Source organism: Sus scrofa, chromosome 12 (assembly GCF_054392235.1).
Source record: "Sus scrofa isolate SSC_HxYL_T2T_F1_AM1 chromosome 12, Sscrofa_HxYL_maternal_Yorkshire_Landrace_v2.0, whole genome shotgun sequence".
Taxonomy (NCBI): domain Eukaryota; kingdom Metazoa; phylum Chordata; class Mammalia; order Artiodactyla; family Suidae; genus Sus; species Sus scrofa.
Window position 1 is genome coordinate 57,435,331 of NC_139394.1, and position 24,274 is coordinate 57,459,604.

The following is a 24,274-nucleotide window of genomic DNA, read 5'->3' on the forward strand; positions in this document are numbered from 1 at the left end:
ATCTTATATCTCCTACTTTGCTGAATTCATTTATCAGTTTGAGTAGTATCTGTGTGGAGTCCTCAGGGTTTTCTATGTACAGTATCATGTCATCCGCATAGAGTGACAGATTTACCTCTTCTCTTCCAGTGGTTACCTTTTCTTTTGTTTGTCTGATTGCTGTGGCTAGGACTTGTAATACCATGTTGAATAAAGGTGGTGAGAGTGGGCATCCTTGTCTTTTTTTTAAATTTTTTTATTACTCAAATGAATTTATCACATCTGTACTTGTATAATGATCATAACAATCCAGTTTCACAGGATTTCCATCCCACAACCCAAGCACATCCCTCCCCCAAACTGTCTCCTCCGGAGACCGTAAGTTTTTCAATGTCTGTGAGTCAGCATCTGTTCTGCAAAGAAGTTCAGTCTGTCCTTTTTTCAGATTCCCCATGTCAGTGAAAGCATTTGATGTTGGTGTCTCATTGTATGGCTGACTTCACTTAGCATGATAATTTCTAGGTCCATCCATGTTGCTAAAAATGCTGGTATTTCGTTCTTTTTAATGGCTGAGTAATATTCCATTGTGTATATGTACCACATCTTCTTGATCCACTCCTCTGTCGATGGACATTTAGGTTGTTTCCATGTCTTGACTATTGCAAAATAGTGCTGCAGTGAACACTGGAGTACATGTGTCTTTGTGAGTCGTGGTTTTCCCTGGGTAGATGCCCACGAGTGGGATTGCTGGATCAAATGGTAATTCTATGTTTAGTTTTCTGAGGAATCTCCATACTGCTTTCCACAGTGGTTGCACCAATTTACAATCCCACCAACAGTGTACTAGGGTTCCTTTTCCTCCACACCCTCTCTAGCACTTACTGTTTGTAGACTTTTGGATGATGGCCATTCTGGCTGGTGTAAGGTGGTACCTCATCGTGGTTTTGATTTGCATCTCTCTAAGAATGAGTGATGTTGAACATCTTCTCATGTATTTTTTGGCCATCTGTATGTCTTCTTTGGAGAACTGTCTGTTTAGATCTTCTGCCCATTTTTCGATGGGGTTTTGATTTTTGGTATGGAGCTGCAGAAGGTGTTTATAAATTTTGGAGATGAATCCCTTGTCAGTCGATTCACTTGCAAAGATTTTGTCCCATTCTGTGGGTTGTCTTTTTGTGTTGTCTAGGGTTTCCTTTGCTGTGCAGAAACTTTGAAGTTTGATTAGGTCCCATTTGTTTATTTTTGTTTTTGTCGTCAATACTCTGATAGGCGGATCTGAGAAGATGTTGCTCTCGTTTATGTCAGAGGGTGTTTGGCCTATGTTTTCCTCTAGGAGTTTGATAGTGTCTGGTCTTATACCTAGGTCTTTAATCCATCTGGAGTTTATTTTTTGTGTATGGTGTTGGGGAGTGTTCTACTTGCATTCTTTTCCATGTGGCTGTCCAGTTTTCCCAGCACCACCTATTGAACAAGCCGTCCTTTCTGCATTGCATATTCTTGCCTCCTTTGTCACAGATTAGTTGGCTGTAGGTGCGTGGGTTTAATTCTGGGCTTTCTATCCTGTTCCACTGATCTATATGTCTGTCTTTGTGTCAGTACCATACTGTTTTGATGATTGTTGCTTTGCAGTATAGTCGGAAGTCCGGGAGCCTGATTCCTTCAGCTCCATTTTTCTTTTTCAGGATGTTTTTGGCTGGCTATTCTGGGTCTTTTGTGCTTCCAAACAGACTTTAAAATATTTTGTTCCAGTTCTGTGAAAAATGTCCTTGGTAATGTGATAGGGATTGCATTGAATCTGTATGTTGCCTTAGGCAGTATAGTCATTTTGATAATATTAACTCTTCCAGTCCACAAGCATGGTATATCTTTCCATCTATTTGTGTCATCTTTGATTTGTTTCATCAGTGTCTTATAGTTTTCAGAGTACAGGTCTTTTGTCTCTTTAGGTAGGTTTACTCCTAGGTATTTTATTCTTTTGGATGGGCATCCTTGTCTTGTTCCAGATTTTAGTGGGAAGGCTTTCAGCTTTTCACTGGCTGTAGGTTTGTCATCAGTGGCTTTGATCATGTTAAGGTATGTTCCCTCTACACCCACTTGGGTAAGAGTTTTTATCATGAATGGGTGTTGGACTTTGCCAAATATTTTTTCTGCATCTATTGAGATGATCATGTGGTTTTTGACTTTGCTTTTGTTAATGTGGTGTGTGATGTTGATTGATTTGCATATGTTGAACCATCCTTGTGAACCTGGGATGAATCCCACTTGGTTGTGGTGTATGATCATTTTATGTGTTGCTGGATTCTGTTGGCTAAAATTTTGTTGAGAATTTTTGTGTCTATATTCGTCAAAGATATTGGGCTCTAATTTTCTTTTTCGGTAGTATCGTTGTCTGGTTTTGGTATTAGGGTGATGGTGGCATCATAGAATGTCTTTGGGATTATTCCTTCTTCTTCAGCATTCATGAAAGTTTAAGAAGAGTGAATATAAGTTCTTCTTGGGGGAGTTCCCATCGTGGCACAGTGGTTAACGAATCCGACTAGGAATCATGAGGTTGCGGGTTCGATCCCTGCCCTTGCTCAGTGGGTTATGGATCCGGCGTTGCCGTGAGCTGTGGTGTAGGTCGCAGATGCGGCTCGGATTCCGCGTTGCCGTGGCCCTGGTGTAGGCCTGCGGCTACAGTTCCAATTCGACCCCTAGCCTGGGAATCTCCATATGCCCCGGGAGCGGCCCAAGAAATGGAAAAAAAAAAAAAAAAAAAGACAAAAAAAAAAGTTCTTCTTGGTATGTTTGGTAGAATTCGCCTGTGAAGCCATCTGGTTTGGGACTTTTGTTTGTAGGGAGTGCTTTTCTTACATATTCAATTTCATTTCTGGTGATTGGTCTGTTCAATTGATCTGTTTCTTCTTGATTCAGTTTTGGTGGGCTGTATGTCTCTAGAACATTTTCAATTTCTTCTAGGTTGTCAAATTTGTTGGCATATAATTGTTCACAGTATTCTCTTATGGTTTTTTGTTTGTTTTTTGGATTTCTGCAGTATCTGTTGAGATTTGTCCTTTTTCATCTCTTATTTCATTTGAGTTTTCTCTCTTCTTGGTGAGTCAGGCCAGAGGTTTGTCAATTTTGTTTACCCTTTCAAAGAACCAGCTCTTGGTTTTATTGATTTTTTTTTTTTTTGACTTTTATTGATTTCCTCTCTGATCTTTATGATTTCCTTCCTTCTGCTGACTTTAGGTTTTCTTTTTCCTTAATTCTTTTAGGTGATAGGTAAAGTTGTCAATATGACATTTTTTTTCTTCTCTTTTGAGGAAGACCAGCATTGCTATGAACTTCCCCTTAAGCACTGCTTTTGTGGCATCCCACAGATTTTGAATGGTTGTGTGTTCATTATCATTTGTCTCTAGGTATTTTTAAATTTGTTTTGATTTCCTCTTTGACCTCTTGGTGGTTTTTGTTTTGTTTTGTTTTGGTAGCATGTTGTTTAGTCTCCATGCAGTTGGTTTTTTCTCATTTCTTTGCCTGTAGTTGATTTCTAGTTGTGCCACTGTGGTCAGAGAAGATACCTGAAATAATTTCTATACTCTTCAATTTGTTGAGGTTAGTTTTGTGCCCTAGTATGTGGTTAGTCCTTGAGAACATTCCCTGTGTGCTTGAAAAGAGTGTATGTTGTGGGTTTTTTGTATGTAATGTCCTGAAAATATCAATTAGGTCTAACTGTTCTATTGGGGCCTTTAGGATCTCTGTTGCCTTACTGATTTTCTGTCTAGAGGATCTGTCCACTGAGGTGAGTGGGGTGTTAAAGTCTCCTACTATTGGTGTATTCCCTCAGTTTCTCCTTTTCTGTCTGCTAGGATTTGTTGTGTGTATGTGGGTGCTCCTGTATTAGGGGTGCATATATTGACGAGAGTAATATCCTCTTCTTGAATCGATCCTTTCATCATTAAAAAGTGTCCTTCTTTGTCTTTATGGTCTTCGTTTTAAAGTCTATTTTGTGTGCTGAGAGCATTGCAACTCCTGCTTTCCTGTCCTGTCCACTCGCATGAAATAGATGTTTCCATCCCCTCACTTTTAATTTACATGCATCCTTGCGCCAAGGTGAGTCTCTTGCAGGCAGCATGTTGTAGGCTCTTGCTTTTTATCCAGTCTGCCAGTCTGTGTCTTTGGATTGGAGCATTCAGTCCCTTGACATTTAAGGTAATTATTGACAAATACGTATTCATTGCCGTTTTAAACCTTGTTGTCCAGTCAGTTCTTGGTTTCTCCTTTGTTCGTTTTTTTGGTTGGATGAGTTCCTTTTATGCTTGTGTCCTTGCCTTTTTAGTTTTTGTGAAAGTGTTGTTTGGTTTTGATCTGTGGCTACCCTGTTTTTCAAGTATGTTAACCCCTTCCTCTATCTGCTTGCTTTAGCTTGATGGTCACATGTAGGCCCAAACACATTCTAGAAAAAACGAGTCTAGTATTTCTTACTTTCCTTCCCCCCCTTTTAGGATTTGGGTGCCTTTACTAGCATCTTCCTGTTTGTCCTTTTGCTGTTCCCTTGTTGCTTTACAATAGGTTTTTTTTTTCCTTTTATATATACTGGCTTAATTAAGTGATTACTTTTCCAGCTGTGATTTCCTCTATCCTATTCCTTCTTGCTTTTTATTTAGAGGGGCCCTTTCAGTATTTCTTTTAGAGTGGGATTAGTATTGCTGTACACTTTCAGTTTTTGTTTCTTGGAGAAATTCTCTCTCACCTTTCATTTTATTTTATTATTTTATTTTTTATTTTTTTTTTTGGTCTTTTTGCCTTTTGTAGGGCCATTCAAGCAGCATATGGAGGTTCCCAGGCTAGGGGTCGAATCGGAGCTGTAGCTGCCGGCCTACACCAGAGCCACTGCAACACGGGATCCTAGCGTCTGTGACCTACATACACCACAGCTCACAGCAACGCCGGAAGCTTAACCCACTGAGCAAGGCCAGGGATCGAATCCGCAAGCTCATGGTTCCTAGTCGGATTCGTTATCCACTGTGCCACGACGGGAACTCCTCTCTCCTTCCATTTTAAATGATATCCTTGCTGGGTAGATATTCTAGGCTGAAAATTTTCCCTTTTAGATCTTTGAATATACCTTGCCATTCTCTTCTGGCTTGTAGTATTTCCGTAGAGAATTCAGCTGATAGCTTTATAGGGATTCCCTTGTAATTAACTCTTTGTTTTCCTCTGCTGCCTTTGGGATCCTGTCTTTATCTTTACTTTGCCATTTTTTTTTTACTATATGTCTTGCTGTGTGCCTGTTTGGATTCATCTTGTTTGGGGCCCTCTGTGCTTCCTGTATCTTGATATGTTTCCTTTTTTTTGTTTGTTTGTCTTTTTGTCTTTTTGTCCTTTTTAGGGCTGCACCTGTGGCATTTAGAGGTTCTGAGGCTAGGGATCTAATCGGAGCTGTTGCTCCTGGTCTATGTCAGAGCCACAGCCTCGGGATCTGAGCCGCATCTGCGACTTGCACCACAGCTCACAGCAGTGCCGGATTCTTAACCCACTGAGCAAGGCCAGGGATCGAACCTGCAACCTCATGGTTCCTAGTCGGATTCGTTTCTGCTGTGCCATGATGGGAACTCCCGATATCTGTTTCCATCTCCTTTTCTTTTTCTTCTCCTTCTGGAATCCCTATTATGTGTAGATTGGTCAGCTTTATATTATCCCATAGCTCTCTTATCTTGCTTTCATGTTTTTTCACTTGGTTTTCTGTCTTCTGTCCTGATCGGGGGATTTCCATTACTCTGTCTTCCAACTCAGTAATTCGTTCCTCTGCATTATTCATTCTGCTCTTCAGTGCCTTTAATTCAGTTTGTGTCTCTGCAGATGAATTTTCTAATATTTCTTGGCTCCTCCTCATGTCTTCTAGTTCCTTTCTAAAGTCATCTCATTACTGTCCATATCCACGCTTAATTTCTTCATATTCGCCCTTAATTCCTTCAGTATTTTCACTGCCTCCCTTTTGAACTCGGTGTCTGTTAGAATGCAGAGGTCTGTTTCATTGTTGGCTCTTCAGGTGAATTCTCCTGTTCTTTTAACTGGGCATGGCTCCGGAGCTTCTTCATTTTGCTTATATTTTTCTTTCTTTTTTTTTTTTGCCATTTTTATTTTTATTTTTATTTTTTTTTTATTATTTTCCCACTGTACAGCAAGGGGGTCAGGTCATCCTTAGATGTATACATTGCAGTTACAGTTTTTTCCCCCACCCTTTCTTCTGTTGCGACATGAGTATCTAGACATAGTTCTCAATGCTATTCAGCAGGATCTCCTTGTAAATCTATTCTAGGTTGTGTCTGATAAGCCCAAGCTCCCCATCCCTCCCACTCCCTCCCCCTCCCATCAGGCAACCACAAGTCTCTTCTCCAAGTCCATGATTTTCTTTTCTGAGGAGATGTTCATTTGTGCTGGATATTAGATTCCAGTTATAAGTGATATCATATGGTATTTGTCTTTGTCTTTCTGGCTCATTTCACTCAGTATGAGATTTTCTAGTTCCATCCATGTTGCTGCAAATGGCATTATGTCATCCTTTTTTATGGCTGAGTAGTATTCCATTGTGTATATATACCACATCTTCCGAATCCAATCCTCTGTCGATGGACATTTGGGTTGTTTCCATGTCCTGGCTATTGTGAATAGGGCTGCAATGAACATGCGGGTGCATGTGTCTCTTTTAAGTAGAGCTTTGTCCGGATAGATGCCCAAGAGTGGGATTGCGGGGTCATATGGAAGTTCTATGTATAGATTTCTAAGGTATCTCCAAACTGTTCTCCATAGTGGCTGTACCAGTTTACATTCCCACCAACAGTGCAGGAGGGTTCCCTTTTCTCCACAGCCCCTCCAGCACTTGTTCTTTGTGGATTTATTAATGATGGCCATTCTGACTGGTGTGAGGTGGTATCTCATGGTAGTTTTGATTTGCATTTCTCTTATAATCAGCGATGTTGAGCATTTTTTCATGTGTTTGTTGGCCATCTGTATATCTTCCTTGGAGAAATGTCTATTCAGGTCTTTTGCCCATTTTTCCATTGATTGATTGGCTTTTTTGCTGTTGAGTTGTATAAGTTGCTTGTATATTCTAGAGATTAAGCCCTTGTCAGTTGCATCATTTGAAACTATTTTCTCCCATTCTGTAAGTTGTCTTTTTGTTTTCTTTTTGGTTTCCTTTGCTGTGCAAAAGCTTTTCAGTTTGATGAGGTCCCATGGGTTTATTTTTGCTCTAATTTCTATTGCTTTGGGAGATGCTTATATTTTTCTTATTCTGTGAGTTTAGGGAAAACAACTACTGCAGTCTTGGAGGGCTATTTGTATGTGAGAGTGCCCCTGGGTATTTTGTGAGGGCTTACTATTTATTTTTGGCTTGTGGGTTTGGATGCTTGCTGTTTCTTTCCTCAGTGTGTGCAGGCTGTTATCTCCTTGATAGGTGCTGCGTGTGCTCCCAGGGAGATGGAGGCAATGGGCAGGGCTTGTAGTCAGTGCTTGGTTGCTGGGCCCTTGACAGTAGCAAGCCCTGTGAGAAGATGGCACAGGCTGCTTCTAGTGCAGGGCCCTGGGACGTGGCAGTAAGATTCAGGCAGGTTTAGACAGCGCCTGGAGCATTTATCAGTGGCTGTGGCAGGGCGTGTGCATTCCCAGGGAGTGAGAGCAACAATGGGTGGTTCTTGGTTGCAGTGCCCTCCTCTGTGCCGACCTCTGAGGTGACTGGGGCTGCAAGTGGTGCCTGTTCATAGGCCTTGGTGGTGGCAGGTCACACCCATCTTTGGAGTCTGAGATAACTTGTAGTGGTTTTCCTGCCATCTGTAGAATATATAAGAAGCAGCCCATCACTCTTAGCCTGCACTTGAGGTGCTGCCACCTATAGCCCCGCCCTCCAAGAGTCCAAGAGTGCGTAGAGGTATCCTGTGGCTGTCCACTCCTCATCCTCCTTTTTTTTTTTTTTTTTTTTTTTTTTTTTTTTTTTTTTTTTTTTTTGGTGTGTGTGTCTTTAGTCTTTTTAGGGCCGCACCCATGGCATATGGAGGTTCCTAGGCTAGGGGTCTAATCAGAGATATAGCTGCCGGCCTAAGCCAGAGCTATAGCAACGCCAGATCTGAGCTGCATCTGTGACCTACACCACAGCTCATGGCAACGCTGGATCCCTAACCCACTGAACAAGGCCAGGGATTGAACCCGCAACCTCCTGGTTACTAGTTGGATTTGTTTCCTCTGAGCCACGACAGGAACTCCCTTTCCTCATCCTCTTGACTTCCCCAGCAGTGGCCCCTTGCTTCTCCTGCAGGCCCAGCCCACCTCCTGGCTTTCCTCAGCTGTGCTCTACTCCCCAGTCCGCGGCGCACTGCTCCCTCGCTCCCTCAGGCTGTCTCCACACTGCCAACCCTAGTCCTCTCCCCGGAACTGACCTCTGGAGCCTGAGTCTCAGTGCCCAGCCTCCGCCCGAGCATCTCAGGCTGTGGTGTCCAGGGGCGGTGGTACAGATGATCTGTGTGGCTCTCTCGCTGCTTCGCCCTCCTCAGTCCACCTGCTGTGCTTTTCTGTGCAGCTGTGAGGACCCTCTGTCTCGGCCGATCTCGCTGTCAGGTGGCTTCCCAGGGTGTGGGTTCCTTTCCTTTTTCACAGCTCCCTCTCAGGAGTGCTGGTCCCATTCTGATTCCTTTTTTCCGCTCTCTCCCTGTCTTTTTTTCCTTTTGTTCTACCAGGTTATGTGGAGGGTTTCTTGCCCTTTTTGGAGGTTTCAGGTCTTCTGCCAGGGCTCAGTAGATGTCCTGTGTGAATCGTTCTACGTGTAGGTGGCTTTTCTTTTTGATGAGTTTGTGGAGAAGGTGAACATCACGTCTTTCCCCTCCATCTTCCTGATCTTGTCCGATACTTTTTTTTGGGTGTGATTTTAAAGAGTATTGTTTTTTTTATATTCTAATATTTTATTGTTCGTATACAGAAATGCAGCCAATCTTGAATGTTAATCTTGTATCCTGCTACTTTGCTGGATTTGTTGATCAGATTGAGTAGTTTTTGTGTGGAGTCCTTAGGGTTTTCTATATTTAGTATTATGTCATCTGCGTGTTGACAATTTTACCCCTTCTCTTCCAATTTGGATACCTTTTTGTTTGATTGATTGTTTTTAATCTTTTTTTTGAAATTTTATTTATTTTAATTTTTTCCTTTGTAGCTGGTTTACAGTGTTCTGTCAATTTTCTACTGTACAGCAAAGTGACCCAGTCACACATACACATATACATTCTTTTTCTCACATTATCCTCCATCAGAGGAAGTGACTAGATATAGTTACCAGTGCTATACAGCAGGATCTCATTGCTTATCCATTCCAAATGCAATAGCTTGCATCTCTTAACCCCAGATTCCCACCAATTTGGATACCTTTATTTCTTTTGTTTGTCTGATTGTTGCGGCTAGGACTTCCAATACAGTGTTGAATAAAGGTGGTGAGAGTGGGCATCCTTGTCTTGTTCCAGATTTTAGTGGGAAGGCTTTCAGCTTTTATTTTGGCTGTGGGCTTGTCATCAATGGCTTTGATCATGTTAAGGTACGTTCCCTCTATACCCACTTGGGTAAGAGTTTTTATCATGAACGGGTGTTGGACTTTGCCAAATGCTTTTTCTTCACCTATTGAGATGATCATGTGGTTTTTGACTTTGCTTTTGTTAATGTGGTGTGTGATGTTGATTGATTTGCATATGTTGAACCATCCTTGTGAACCTGGGATGAATCCCACTTGGTCGTGGTGTATGATCATTTTATGTGTTGCTGGATTCTGATGGCTAAAATTTTGTTGAGAATTTTTTTGTCTATATTCGTCAAAGATATTGGGCTCTAATTTTCTTTTTCGGTAGTATCTTTGTCTGGTTTTGGTGGCATCATAGAATGTCTTTGGGACTATTTTTTTCTTTACTTTTTTTTTGGCTTTTCTGAGGGCTGCACTCGTGGCATATGGAGGTTCCCAGGTTAGAGGTCTAATTGGCCTACGCCACAGCCATAGCAACACAGGATCCAAGCCATGTCTGCGACCTACACCACAGCTCACTGCAACGCCGGTTCCTTAACCTACTGAGCAAGGCCAGGGATCGAACCTGCAACCTCATGGTTCCTAGTCGGTTTTGTTGCCATTGCACCATAAGGGAACTCCTGGGACTGTTTCTTCTTCAATCTTTTGGAAGAGTTTAAGTAGGATGGGTATGAGTTCTTTGTATGTTTGGTAGAATTTGCCTGTGAAGCCATCTGGTCCTGGACTTTTGTTTGTAAGGAGTGTTTTTGTTACATATTCAGTTTCTTTTCCAGTGATCAGTCTTTTCAAATTATCTACTACTTCTTCTTTTTTTTTTTTTTTTCTTTTTATGGCTGTACTTGTGGCACATGGAAGTTCCCAGGCTAGGGGTTGAATTGAAGCTGCAGCTGCCAGCCTGTGCCATAGCCATAGCAACGTGGAATCTGAGCTGTGTCTGTGACCTATACCACAGCTCACAGCAATGCCGGCTCCTTAACCCACTGAGCAAGGCCAGGGATTGAACCTGTGTTCTCATGGATACTAGTCAGGTTTGTTACCACTGAGCCATGATGGGAACTCCTGAAATAATTCCTATACTAAAAATTTGTTGAGGTTAGTTTTGTGCCCCAGTATGTGGTCAATCCTAGAGAGTGTTTTATGTGCACTTGCAAAGACTATTTTGTGGTTTTTTTGTAATGTCCTGGAAATATCAACTTATCAATTTAAAATGTCATTTAGGATCTCTGTTGCTTTATTGATTTTCTTTCTAGAAGATCTATCCATTGATGCGAGTGGGGTAGAAAGTCTCCTACTGTTATTGTATTCCAGTCAGTTTCTCCTTTTATGTCTGTTATTGTTTGTAAATTCCTTTTTTTTTTTTAATTTTTTATTTTCCATCATGATCTATCTCAGGAGATTGGCTGTAGTTCCCTGTGCTATACAGTAGGACCTTGTTGTTTATCCTTTATAAACGTAATTGCCTCTACTAACCCCAAACTCCCAGTCTACTCCCTCCCTCTCGCTTGGCAACCACAAGTCTGTTGTTTATGTCTGTGAGTCTGTTTCTGTTTTGTAGACAGGTTCATTTGGGTCCTATTTTAGATTCCCATATGGTATTTATCTTTCTCTTTCTGACTTACTTCACTCAGTTCCATCCATGGTGCTGCAAATGGCATTGATTTGTTCTTTTTTATGGCTGAATAGTATTCCATTGTATAGGTGTACCACATCTTCTTAATCCATTCATCTGCAGATGGACATTTAGGTTGTTTCTGTGTCTTGGCTATTGTGAATAATGCTGCTATGAACATTGGGGTTCACGTATCCTTTTGAATTATAGTTTTTTCCTGATATAGTCGTAGGAATGAGATTGCTGAATCCTATGGTAATTTTTAGTTTTCACTTTTCCGCAGAACCTCCATAATTTTTTTCCATGGTGGTTGTATTGATTTACATTCCTACTGACAGTGTAGGAGGGTTCTCTTTTCTCCACACCCTCTGTAGCATTTGGTATTTATAGACTTTTTATTTTTGTTTCTCTTTTAAAATTATAGTTGATTTCCAGTGTTGTATTAATTTCTGCTGTACAGCAAAGTGATTCTGTCATATGTACTTACGCATTCTTTTTTTAAAAATACTTCCCCATCATGCTCTATCCTGCGAGATTGGATACAGTTCCCTGTGCTATACAGTAGGACCTTATTGTTTTTTTCATTCTAAATGAATTGTTTGCATCTGCTAACCCCAAATCCCCAGTCCATCCCAGTCCCTCCCCACTCCCCCTTGGCAACCACAGCTAACTTAACCCAAACTTAAGGGTTTAACTAACTTAACCCAAGCTTGTGTATCTGGTAGTTGTCAAACCAGGGCATGAGCTGGAATTGTTTATCTTTCAAGCCTGTATTTTTTCCCACCAAACCAAACTCCTGTCAGACAGGATTGGCAGATAGGCTTTCCCTTGATGCCAGCTCTGATCAAATGTTAGTGGCTTGGGAAGGATTGTGAGCCAGACTCAGAGCCCTGCAGGTATGTGTGCTGTGCTCTGGGAGTGGTACTTACCAAGGCTTTGGTAACTGGTTCCTTGCAGTATTTGAAAAGCCTGGAGCAGATGATATTTCTCAGGGAAGAGTTTTCACATGAGCGCCGCTAATGGCAGGAGTAGAATCTTTGGGTGTCAGGAAGCCTTTGGAGTAACTCAGGGATTTTACCAAAATTGAGTAAAGTTTTTTTCTTTTCTTTTCTTTTTTCTTTTTCTCTCTCTCTTTTTAAACTAAAGCTTACTAAGTTTGGTAAAAAATATCTTGTAAAATGCTCTGAAAATTATCTTCTCCAATTACACAGACTAGATCTTACCCCTGACCCGTCATTGGTCCAAGTTTATGAGGTTTTATTGCATATGCCTGTTGTGACTCAGCTTGGCGTGGGGTTTCCTGAACCTACCTGCATCCCCCCAGGAGAGTGGAGGGAGAGGTGAATGTTACCCTCAGGCTGAAAATTTGAGTAGATGGGTCATCTGCGTGGCCTCTGCTAGTGCCCCTTCATTTTCATTGTGATTGGTCAGGAGAATTCATCTATAACTCAGTGTTTGTCAGACATGTAGTTTTTGGAGTTGAGGCTTGCATTTTGAGTGCCCGCTCCAAAAGCTTCCATGTGTTGGTATAGGGCACCTGTGCCTTTATTTCTCCAGAGTATAGTGTCATCGGAGAACTTCCTCTCTGGAGGAGTTTGATCTTGTCTTTAGGGCAGAGGCCCCAGGGGCTGTTTGTGCTGGAATCTCTGGCAGGCCCGTGCTTAGGAACTTGATAATGGGCGAGTTTATCTGCTCTGTCCCCTGCCCCTGTGCACAGCTCCCAGGGCAGTTGCCATCTCCAAGCTCAGGACTGCTCCTCCCCAAGGAACTCTCTCAAGCCTTGTGAGTCCATGAAGTCAGTCCCGTAGAGGCTCCTCCTTGACAGACTGCTGATTCATTCCCTGAAACCAGTGTGAAGACTGACCCCACTCGGAGAGACACCCAGGACCTGTGTGTGCATGTGCGCTCGCATTCAAGTGAAATGTTCCCAAAACGTTCCCAGGGCCGTTACTTTGCTCTGCTTTGCGGGTCACCTGGGGTGGGCCCGTGGTCAGAGCCATGTCCTTGTGCTCAGCTTGACTGTGGTCTCGTCATCTGACTTCTGTTGACCTGAGTCCAGCTTTATGGGTTAGAGAATCAGGGAAAATGTGAGCATTTAGTTGGTAAAGGGCTGAGTGCCACCGTAGATGAGGCTTTGGTGACTCTTAGAAATATCCAGGAGGAGCTGGTGCAACTGCCAGCTGGAGGCAGTTGCTGGTTTTGGTTTAGAGTGTTCTGAACCCTTCCTCACCAGACACTAAATGCCCTCCAAGTCCCAAGGGCAACAGTGCCAGGCCTTCTGCTGCCCTGGGGTCAGCCCTCTCCGTGCTGGTCTCCTGGTGAGCAGCCCGGAGTGCCTCCTGCCGCAGGGCAGATGGCAGGGGGGCTTTTGGATGTTACTTTCTGAGCTTCGCGCTGCCCGGTCCTCCTTCCTCACGCACGTTCCCTGCCGTGTGCCTGCCCCGACTGGTGGTCTGACTTCCTTGTCCTCTGGAAGTTTCCCTTTGTGCTGTGATGCCCCCGTCCCCTGGTAAAGCCCTCGCACACTAGCCTGGGTTTAAGGCATCAGTCTGCTTCTGCCCGTCCTCTTGGAGTCTGCAGCTCCTCCGTTTCTCCCTCCCCCTCTCTCATCATCTGTATCCTTGGTCCTAAGCCCGTCGCAGTCCCGCCCTCTCTAGTCCTGCCTCCCAGCCTTGGTCCCTCCTGAGCCTCCCCCTCTACCTGTCGTGGTGCCCTTGATTTTCTCCGTACATCTGTCTTCCTGACAGACCCCCTGGATGAGGGATCCTGTTCCACTTCAGTGTTCTTGCCCTTTTGTGCCAGTGGATTTTGTCTCAAAATGTTTTTAAATCTGTAAAATAAGTGGAATTGCAAGAGAAGCTGATTCTGTTCAAAATCGTGATCGAGTAGAGAATGTGCTTCTTTATTAGCGAGTCAAGAGGATCTAGCAGCAGGTCTAACAATTACTAAAAAACTCATGATGCATGTGAATGACCGTGCAAGATCCCTAATTACAGCTGCAATGGGAAATGAAAATGAGTGATTTCTGGGGGTAACACAGGTACTGCTATTGCAACTGAGGCTTTTTGTCTACATTTGTTCAAAACATTATATTTCACTCACAGGTTAGTGAAAATGAAAAATTTTTTTTCCTATCCATGTTCATAGGCCCCTTTGCTTCTGCCCCCAGATAATCAGGGCCCCAGTTAAACAGTCCCTCACTCATGCCTTCACCTGGCGGGCGGAGTGCTGTCATGAGCTGACAGGTCGCCGCTCTGCGAGGTGCTGCCTGGGGGCTGCTGGGCAGCCTTCCCTCCTTTCTTGACCTTGTCCTGCCCTCATACCTCGGCTTAGCAGGCAACTCCCAGCGTGGACCTGGCTTCTTGTCTGAGATGGCAGGGGTTGGGGTGGGAGGTTGCTGCTTTTCAGTCCTCTGTGTCCTCTGGCTTGAGGGAGAGAACTGTTATTTTGCAAAAATTGGCAGGAGGAAGCTCAGTTGTCTGGGGGCACAGCTCCACCCTTGCCCCCAAACAGGGAGGCTCAGGGCAAGAACTGTGCTCAGGATGCCTTTCCCCCGAGAGCGTGGCTGCCCACAGGTGCGGGGGCCCTGGGAGCGTGCTGCTGCCCCGGGAAAGGGAAGAGGCTTGATCTGCTGCTGGGAGGGGCGGAGCTGACCCGCAGCCTCCTTTCTTTCCCCTCATCCAGGGCAAGCTGGCCTCATTTTTCCTGTCTCGAGTGGATGCCTTGAGCCCTCAGCTCCAGCAGGTAAAGGGCACAGAGGGAGAGGGAGGGCCTGGGCTCTGAGCGGGAGCTTCTCGTTTCCGTTTCTCTGTCTGTTGTGGCTTCTCAGCCATGTTCTCACTCCCTCCCTGTTAACCTGCACAGCCTCCTCTAAGTCAGCACTCCTGCCTCCTGTTGCTTCTTGGTCTTTCTGCCCCCTCGTCCCCGCCGCTTCTCTGATCTCTGTCTTCCTCAGCACGGGTGGGGTTGGGACCCCCATGGCTGGTGGCTTCCCATCTGACCGGGTTTCCGGCTGTTCTTCCGCAGCTGGCCTGTGAGTGTTATTCCAGGCTGCCCTCTCTGGGAGCCGGCTTCTCCCAGGGCCTGAAGCACACCGAGAGCTGGGAGCAGGAGCTGCACAGCCTGCTGGCTTCCCTGCACGGCCTGCTTGGGGCCCTGTACGAGGGAGCAGAAACAGGTAGGGACCGTGGTGGGGGAACGGAGCAGGAGGGAACCAGGCGGGTGATCTGAAGTGGTGCGGCCATGACTTTGAGGCAAAATGGATTAGAATAGGGAAGGAAGGAGGGGATGGAAGACAGGCCTGGTGCGTGAAGGAGGTTGTGCTTCTGTGCAGCTCCCATGCAGTACGAAGGCCCTGCGGTGGAGGCGCTGCTCTCCCCCTCGGAGGACGGTGACGCCCATGTCCTTCTCCGGCTTCGGCAGAGGTTTTCCGGGCTGGCCCGCTGCCTGGGGCTCCTGCTCAGGTGTGTCAGCAAGTGGTGGAGGGAGTGAGGGAGTGAGGGCCTGGAGCAGGAGCGCCGAGAAGGTGTCTTCCTCACGAGGAGGGAGGCTGATGGACCCCCCCCCCCTGAGGTCTCCCTGCTGATTCTCTGTAGCTCTGAGTTTGGGGCCCCTGTCTCTGTCCCCGTGCAAGAAGTCTTGGATGTCATCTGCCGGACCCTCAGCGTCAGTGCCAGGAACATTGTAAGTGGAGTTCGTCCTCCCCCCAGGATCCCTCGCCGCCTGCCCTGCGCCGCGTCAGCGTGGATGTGCTCCTGTGTTGTAGAAACACGTGTAGCTGATGCTTCCCCAGGGAGGGCGAGCTGGGGGTCAGTGGAGTCACTGCCACGAGGTTTGGCCAGCCCTCGCCTCGTCCTCCCGCCCTGCTCTGCTTTAGAGGACGGCAGTTTGGTCTGGTGGGAGGCGGTGTGGACGCGCGCATCTGTCTGCACTGCTCTCTCGCGTCTTGTCCTCCCCGCTCCTCATTTGGGCCCATTTGTGCCGCAGAGCCTGCTTGGAGATGGTCCGCTGCGGCTGCTGCTGTTGCCCTCTCTCCACCTCGAGGCCTTGGACCTGCTCTCTGCGCTCATCCTCGCGTGAGTAGGAGCGGGAGGCTGCGGGGCAGGCGCTGGGCCCGCTGGGAACGGGCTCACGGTGCTGTCTTCGTCCCCAGGTGTGGAGGCCGGCTCCTGCGCTTCGGAGCCCTCATCAGCCGCCTGCTCCCCCAGGTCCTCAGTGCCTGGAGCATTGGCAGGGATACCCTCTCTCCGGGCCAGGAGCGGCCTTACAGGTGACCATCCAGGAAGAGAGGAAAGAGGAGAGGGTGGGTGAGAGGATGGGGGTGGGCTGGGGGTGCGGGGAGGGGAGGCAGGAGCGGGCACCTCGACACCTCTCACAAGCTGCCCTCTGCTCGCGCCACAGCACCATGCGGACCAAGGTGTATGCTGTCCTGGAGCTGTGGGTGCAGGTGTGCGGGGCCTCGGCCGGAGTGCTTCAGGGCGGGGCCTCGGGAGAGGCGCTGCTCACCCACCTGCTCAGTGACATCTCCCCTCCAGCTGATGCCCTCAAGGTGAGTGAGGCTGCTGCGCCGGTCCCATGGCCCCATCCTGTGCCCCTTGTCCTCACCAACCTTGTGACCCGATGCTGCCCCGACTGTCCTGCCTTCCTTTGGGCCTGTGTGTGGTTGATGTTCCCCTCCCCGCCAGCTGCGCAGTCCCCGTGGGAGCCCTGATGGGGGTTTGCAGACCGGGAAGCCTAGCGCCCCCAAGAAGCTAAAGCTGGACATGGGTGAGCCCATAGCCCCACCCAGCCACCGGAAAGGGGACAGCAATGCCAACAGTGACGTGTGTGCAGCTGCGCTGAGAGGTGGGTGAGGCCTGTGCTCTCTGCACCTCGGGGTGCTGGGATGGCAGGGAGTGATGGCCCTAAAGCAGTTGTTGAAGCGGTGGGTGTAGAAAAAATGCATGATCAGCTCCAAGCTTGCAAAGAAGCCACGTGGTTCCCAGGGCTGCAGGTGAGTCTTGGGCTCTGCTGTTAGGTGGCGGCCCTACTCTGAGGTGGGGCCCGCTGTTGACACTGCATCCTCTTTCCCTGCTGTGTGCTGCTGCGTTGAGGGTGGGGAGGGAGAGGAGGTGATCCTTGCCCTGTGGGGCTTACCCTCCCCAGAGGCAGGCTGCTCCGTGGGGCTTCCTAAGCGGTCGCTCGTCTGGACGCAGAATGGTTTTTTTGGGGTCCTGTCTGTGTCATGGCTTGCCCGCCCTGCCTCTGTGTGAGGGGAGGTGCTAGATCTCCCTGGCCAGGTGATACTGTACCTCCACGTCTCATTTACATGAGGTGGTCACCAGCCTTTGTGGTGGTGCTTCTACCACCCCCTCGTTACAGTTGAGAAAATACCTAGAGGAGGTAGGTGACCCCCCGGGGTGGAGCCGCCCGCCTCTTACATGCCGCTCTCCTGCCCAGGCCTCAGCCGTACCATCCTCATGTGCGGGCCTCTCATCAAGGAGGAGACCCACAGGGTGAGTGGAGCCTGGTCCCATGGAGGTTGGAGAGGGGCCACTGCCCTGTCCCCTTGGGGTCCATTCATACCTGGGAGGAGGCCCCGGAAGGGTGGGGTCATCTCGGGGACACCGCGGTTGAGCCCTCCGTCCTTTTCAGAGGCTGCACGAGCTGGTCCTCCCCCTGGTCATGGGCGTCCAGCAGGGCGAGGTCCTGGGCAGCTCCCCATACACGAGCTCCCGCTGTCGCCGCGAACTCTACCGCCTGCTGCTGGCCCTGCTGCTGGCACCTTCTCCTCGCTGCCCGCCTCCTCTCGCCTGTGCCCTGCAGGCTTTCTCCCTGGGCCAGAGAGAAGACAGCTTGGAGGTAACTGCTGACCTGGGCCGAGTTCACCTGTCGGCTTTCTGGATTCTCTTCTTCCTAATGCTGGTCGTCTCTCCCTCCTAGGGCCGGGAAGGCCTGCGCTCCTGGTCTGATGCTCTCTTCTTTCTTCCCTCCTCAGGTCTCCTCTTTCTGCTCAGAAGCACTGGTGACCTGTGCTGCTCTCACTCACCCCCGGGTTCCCACCCTGCAGTCCATGGTCCCCACCTGTCCCACCCCTGCCGCAGTTCCCCCTCCTGAGGCTCCGTCTCCATTCAGGGCTCCGGCCTTCCATCCCCCGGGCCCCATGCCCTCGGCGGGCCCCATGCCCTCGGCGGGCCCCATGCCCTCGGCGGGCCCCATGCCCTCGGCGGGCCCCATGCCCTCGGTGGGCCCCATGCCCCCGGCACGCCCTGGACCTCCAGCCACAGCCAACCACCTCGGCCTCTCTGGCTCCAGCTTGGTGTCTGTACCCCCTCGACTCCTTCCTGGCCCTGAGAACCACCGGGCAGGCTCAAACGAAGAGCCTGTCCTTGCCCCGAGTGGCACTCCTCCACCTACTCTACCCTCAGATGAAACTTTTGGGGGGAGAGTGCCCAGACCAGCCTTTGTCCACTATGACAAGGAGGAGGCGTCCGATGTGGAGATCTCCTTGGAAAGCGACTCTGATGACAGTGTGGTGATCGTGCCCGAGGGGCTGCCACCCCTGCCGCCCCCACCCCCCTCAGGCACCACACCGCCCCCTGTAGCCCCAGCTGGGCCACCAGCAGCCTCCCCTCCTGTGCCAGCCAAGGAGGAGCCAGAAGAGCTGCCCGCAGCCCCGGGGCCTCTCCCTCCCCCTCCGCCCACTCCTGTTCCTGGCCCTGCGACCCTCCCTCCGCCCCAGTTGGTCCCTGAAGGGACTCCTGGTGGTGGAGGAGCCCCAGCCCTGGAAGAAGACTTGACAGTCATTAATATCAACAGCAGTGATGAGGAGGAGGAGGAGGAAGAAGAGGAAGAGGAGGAAGAAGAAGAGGAAGAGGAGGAGGAGGAAGACTTTGAGGAAGAGGAGGAGGATGAAGAAGAGTATTTTGAAGAAGAGGAGGAAGAGGAAGAAGAGTTCGAGGAGGAATTTGAGGAAGAGGAAGGTGAGTTAGAGGAAGAGGAAGAGGACGAGGAGGAGGAAGAGGAGGAAGAGTTGGAAGAGGTGGAAGAGTTGGAGTTTGGCTCGGCAGGTGCGGAGGTAGAAGAAGGGGGGCCTCCTCCCCCAAGCCTGCCTCCAGCTCTGCCCCCCGCCGAGTCCCCCAAGGTGCAGCCTGAGCCAGAACCAGAGCCCGGCCTGCTGTTGGAAGTGGAGGAGCCGGGGGCCGAGGAGGCGCCTGGGCCTGAGACGGCCCCCACATTGGTCCCGGAGGCACTCCCTGCACAGGGGGAGGCAGAGAGGGAAGCGGGGAGCCCCCCCACAGCACCACCTCCCCAGGAGCTTGTGGAAGAGGAGCCCTCTGTGCCCCCAACCCTGTTGGAAGAGGGGGCTGAGGGTGGGGGTGACAAGGTGCCACCCCCACCAGAGACATCTGCAGCAGAAGAAATGGAGACGGAGACAGAGTCCACGGCTCTCCAGGAAAAGGTGAGCGGGCCAGGTGGGAAGGTGGGGCGGCTGCGAGAAGGGGCTGTAGCTGCTTGTGCAGCCTGACCCACTCTACAGAGTACGAATGTTTCAAATTTTCTGTCTTTGTCCCTAAAAGGAGCAGGATGACACAGCTGCCATGCTGGCTGACTTCATTGATTGCCCCCCTGATGACGAGAAGCCACCACCTGCCGCAGAGCCTGATTCCTAGCCCTCTCCTACACCCCCAGCGCCTCGTTTCCAATAAAGTTATGTCCTTGGATAGTGACTGCTGCTCCTGCCTTTTGCCACCACTGTGTCCCCAGCCAGAAGCTCAAATGTCTGTTGGGCTTGTCCTGTATCTACGATGTTTCCCAAATGTGGCGCTGGGTTGTCCTATCAGCTCCGTTGTGCAGAAGAGGAACCATCGACTCTCACGGGTAACAGAGGGTCTTGTCACGCAGCAAGACAGTGTCAGAACTGGGTTTGTTTGCTGTTCTTGCTGTCGCTAAATATGTGCCGGGTTGTCTATGTGGTTAAGACACCAACGGGAAGGAAGCAGCCTTGTGACCCAGGAAATGGGGGACCTTTATGAGATTTAGTGTCCTAGTGAGCGAACCTGTGCAAATGCACAGGGGCCTTTGGTCTGAAAGAGCGAGCTGTGGTGGAAGTTAAGAAAGTGATGATAAAGCATAGAGGAGTTTAGTCATTGAATTGTGGGCATTTGAACCTTGGGTCCCCAGGGGCATCCATGGTGGGTAGGGGATGAGCTCTATCCTAGGGCTGGTCCTTCCAGTGATAGCATCCTCACCTAGCACCTCCCTGGCAGAAAGTTGCCAAGTTCACCCCAGGCCTTCCTACCCACTCTTGAGATCTGAACATTTCCCAGCCAGTGTTTCATCCCTTTAAGCCATTATACTTACTCTAGGACTTGTTGGGATGTGCATGTGAGCATTGGCCCAGAACTGTGTGCCTGAGAGCGTATGGAGGTTTATGGGTGTGTGAGGTAGACACCCTGTGGTTTTGTCAGTCACTCAGTCTGTTGCAGTGAGAACCTAAGTGCTTGGAAATGCAGAAAGGGGAGTGACTTCCCAACTGCATGGATCATGAAGGGCCCCTGAGGAGTGATGTTTGAGCTAATGTTTGGAAAATTAGCAGGGGTTTAAAAAAATTTCCCCACCAACTTGTTGTTTTGAAAAATTTGTTTTTTTTTCCCTTCCTGCCTTGTTCTTTCCTCTCGTGGTTTGTCGACTCTCTTTAGTGTTATATTTGAGTAGATTTTTCTTACTTTTGTGTCAGTTGTAGATTTTTGGTTTGTAGTTACCCTGAAGTTTTGATACAGGAGTCTATATATATATATAGACTGTGATCCCACCTGGATTGTTTGGCCTGGGGCTTCTCAGCACTGATGGGTGGGGCCTTATTTTCCCCAAATGGCCACCTCCAGAGAAAGGCACGCTGATGAATACTCCTGGGAGCTCTGCTCCCAGTGTCCTTCCCCACAACGAGCCACAGTCACCCCCCGTTTTCCCAGGAGATCCTCTGAGAACTACATTCAGGTCCAACCCAGATTCCTATGGAGCCTCTGCTTTGCCCTGGGACCCCGTGCACATGAAAACCTGTGTGTGCCTTTCAAGAATGGGGTCTCCCGTTCCCCCCAGTTCCATGGAGCTTCTGCACACAAGCCCCACTGGCCTTCAATGCCAGTTCCTCCAGGAGCTCCTCCCATTGCCAGATCCCCAGGCGTGGGGACCTGACATGGGGCTCAGAACTCTCGCTCCTGTAGGTGAGTCTCTGTGATACAGTTACTTTCCAGTCTGTGGGCTTCCCACCCAGGGGGTATGGGGTTGCTTATATCGTGTAATCACCCGTCCTACCTGTTGATGTGGCCTCCACTTTGTCATCTGGAGTAGGATATCTTTTTGAAAGTTTGCAGTCCAGTTGGTTGAAGGTTGTTCAGCATTTGGTTGTAATGTTGTTTTTATGAGAGAAGGTGAGCGCCAGTCCTTCTGTTCTACCATCTTAATCCCATCTCCCCATTGTTTTGAAAAGTTTTAAACCTGCAGAGAAAGTACAGTATAGTATATAATTTTTGCATAGGTTCACCAATTAACATTTGCCATGTTAATTTTTATCTGTTATGTATCTACACGTAGACACTTAGCTCTGTCATCACTACATGTATGTCTGTACACTTTATTTTTTTCATGGGATCACATTAGAGTAAGTTGCAGATCTTGGCCCTTTAGCTCTAAGTTCTTGAGCATTATTTCCTAAGACGTAGGTTGTTATTCTGCGTAAGCACAGTACCACGTTCAAACATGAGAAGAGTAACGTGATACTCAAAAAATTTCCCTATTTATTCTTAAAATGTCTCTTATAACTTGTCAGCTCTTTAGGTGCAGGAGGCTTAAGGATCACCACAAGGACAAAGGTACATAGGTGTGAAAACTCCTGTAGTAGCGATTTTTCAAAATCACTGAATTCTGGAGACGGTGGATAAGTGAAGTTGACACTGACCCTGAAGACTAAGAACAGAAAATTTTCTAATTTGCATTCTGAATAGATTATATATTCACACAGTTCAGAACTCAAGTGGTATGAAAGGTTGGTTGAAAAGTCTTCTTGACCCTATTTTCTAGTTACTCAGATTTTTCACGTGAGCAGCCAGTATTAGCAGTTTTATATCTTCTTCCAGAGGTAATATACACATATACAAGCAAATAGGTATGAGAATCCTTCCCTTTATTTTTATCACTTAGTATAAATCACTTAATTTCACTAAGTCATGGGATTCATTCAGCAATACACTGAGTACCAATTATGTACTAGGTGCTGTTTTCTCATTTATTTTTATTATTTATTTTTTGCTATTTTAGGGCTGCACCCAAAGCATATGGAGGTTCCCAGGCTAGGGGTCGAATCGGAGCTGTAGCTGCCAGCCTGCACCGCAGCCACAGCAACACAGGATCTAAGCTGAATCTGCAACCTACACCACAGCTCATAGCAATGTTGGATCCTTAACCCACTGAGCAAGGCCAGGGACTGAACCCGTATCTTCATGGATCCTAGTTGGGTTCGTTAACCACTGAGCCATGAAGAGAACTCCTTTTTTATCATTTATATATGTACTTTGAAGTAGTTCTAGATCCATGGGAGGTTGCAGAGTCCAGAGGGTAGAAATGACAAGGCCTCCTTAACTGTTTCCCTCAATATTACATGGTTATAGTACCTCTGTATAGTTTTGGCCTATGTGATTATAGTACAGTATTAAAACCAGAAGTTAAATATTGGCTTAGCAACAGGCACCAGTTTTTACCGACTGAAGATGGAGCAGTGAACGAACAAAACAGCCCTTAATGGGGTTAAAAAGTTCTAGATGGGGGGGTGGGATAGATAAATAAGTAAAGTGTATGTTACTGGATAGTGAGGAGTGCAGTGGGAAAACAAGAAAAGAGGAATAAGTTTGGGTATTTTTCAATATTATGCAAATTTTCAAACGTTAGGCAAAGTTGAATTATAGAGAGAACACCCATATATCTACCATGTGTGTGGCGTGTGTGTGCATTTTTAAGTAGAATGGACTAGGAAGGTCATGCTGAGAAGGTGATAGTGAAATAAAGACCCAGAGGAGCTGAGGTGGTGAGCAGCATGGAGATCTGGAGGAAGAGTTTTCTAGGCAGCGGGCACAGTAATTAGAAAGTCCTGAAGTGGGAGCCTTGGGGTGTTGAAGGAAAGCAGGGGAGCCAGTGAACTTGAAGAGATGAGAAGGATCAAGGTGGCGGAGGAGTAAGATGTGGCATTCAGCTTCTCCCACAAACACATCAAAAAAACCCATCTACATGTAGAAGGACTCACACAGAACATCTACTGAATGCTGGCAGAAGACCTTAAACCTCCAAAAAGGGCAAGTAACTCTTCACACAACTGGGTAGAATAAAAGGGGGGGGAGGAACTAATCAGGATGGGACCAGCACTCCTGAGAGAGAGCTGGCAAAGGGGAAAGGAACCCACAGCCTGGGAAGCTGCCTAACCAAAGGGGAGATAGCTGAGACGGAGGGACCTTAAAATTGCAGAGAAAAGCACAGCAGCTGGACTGAGGAGGGAAAAGCAGAGAGAGCCACAAAGGCCATTGGTACCACTGCCCTGGACACCACATCCTAAGATGCTCTGGTGGAGACTGGGCACTGAGGTTAGTTCCTCAGAGAGAGGACTGGAGTTCGCTGTGTGGAGATAGCCTGAGGGGCTAGGGAGCTGAGGGCCATAGCTGAGGGAACCCAGGAGGGGGTCTGGACCCACAGGAGAAGCAAGGTGCCATTGCTGTGGAGGACAAGAGGATGAGGGGCAGACCACCGTAGGAATATCTCTGCACACGTGTGGACTCTCAGAGGGTGGGGCGCCTCTGACCACAGGCTATGGGTGGTGAGGTGCCACTTGTGTGTGCTCAGGGCGGGGCGGGGGTGGCTAAGCACAATGGGGTGCCTCCTGTCATCTACAGGTGTTGGAATAAAAAACGGTCATCTCAGACACCAGAGGTGGGCATGGCCTGCCACAACTAGGGTGGGGTCTGTGAGCAGGCACCACCTAGGACCCAGGCACCTCAGGTCAAAGAATAGGGCACTGCAGCCTAGCACCACCTGCTGTTGCTCTCACTCCCCTGGGAACATACCCATCCTGTTGCTGCCATTGCCAAACGTGCCGGGCACCACTTACACCTGCCTGACCACTGTTA

The 24,274-nt window shown here is 48.1% G+C and overlaps 1 protein-coding gene across 4 annotated transcripts in view; it reads left to right on the top strand.

The window, feature by feature from the left end:
- Nucleotides 1-19,831, top strand: part of PELP1 (proline, glutamate and leucine rich protein 1) — a 64,728-nt gene extending 44,897 nt beyond the window's left edge. For all 4 annotated transcript variants that reach the window (XM_084985850.1, XM_084985852.1, XM_084985853.1 and 1 more), the window contains 12 exons: nt 14,808-14,867; nt 15,150-15,300; nt 15,457-15,586; nt 15,719-15,806; nt 16,110-16,198; nt 16,276-16,392; nt 16,524-16,671; nt 16,808-16,967; nt 17,562-17,617; nt 17,757-17,963; nt 18,100-19,563; nt 19,682-19,831. In XM_084985850.1, the coding sequence (XP_084841976.1) occupies nt 14,808-14,867; nt 15,150-15,300; nt 15,457-15,586; nt 15,719-15,806; nt 16,110-16,198; nt 16,276-16,392; nt 16,524-16,671; nt 16,808-16,967; nt 17,562-17,617; nt 17,757-17,963; nt 18,100-19,563; nt 19,682-19,774 (2,763 nt within the window). In that variant the 3' untranslated portion in view covers nt 19,775-19,831. The remainder of the gene's footprint in view (nt 1-14,807; nt 14,868-15,149; nt 15,301-15,456; nt 15,587-15,718; nt 15,807-16,109; nt 16,199-16,275; nt 16,393-16,523; nt 16,672-16,807; nt 16,968-17,561; nt 17,618-17,756; nt 17,964-18,099; nt 19,564-19,681) is intronic.
- The last annotated feature ends 4,443 nt before the right edge of the window (nt 19,832-24,274 follow it).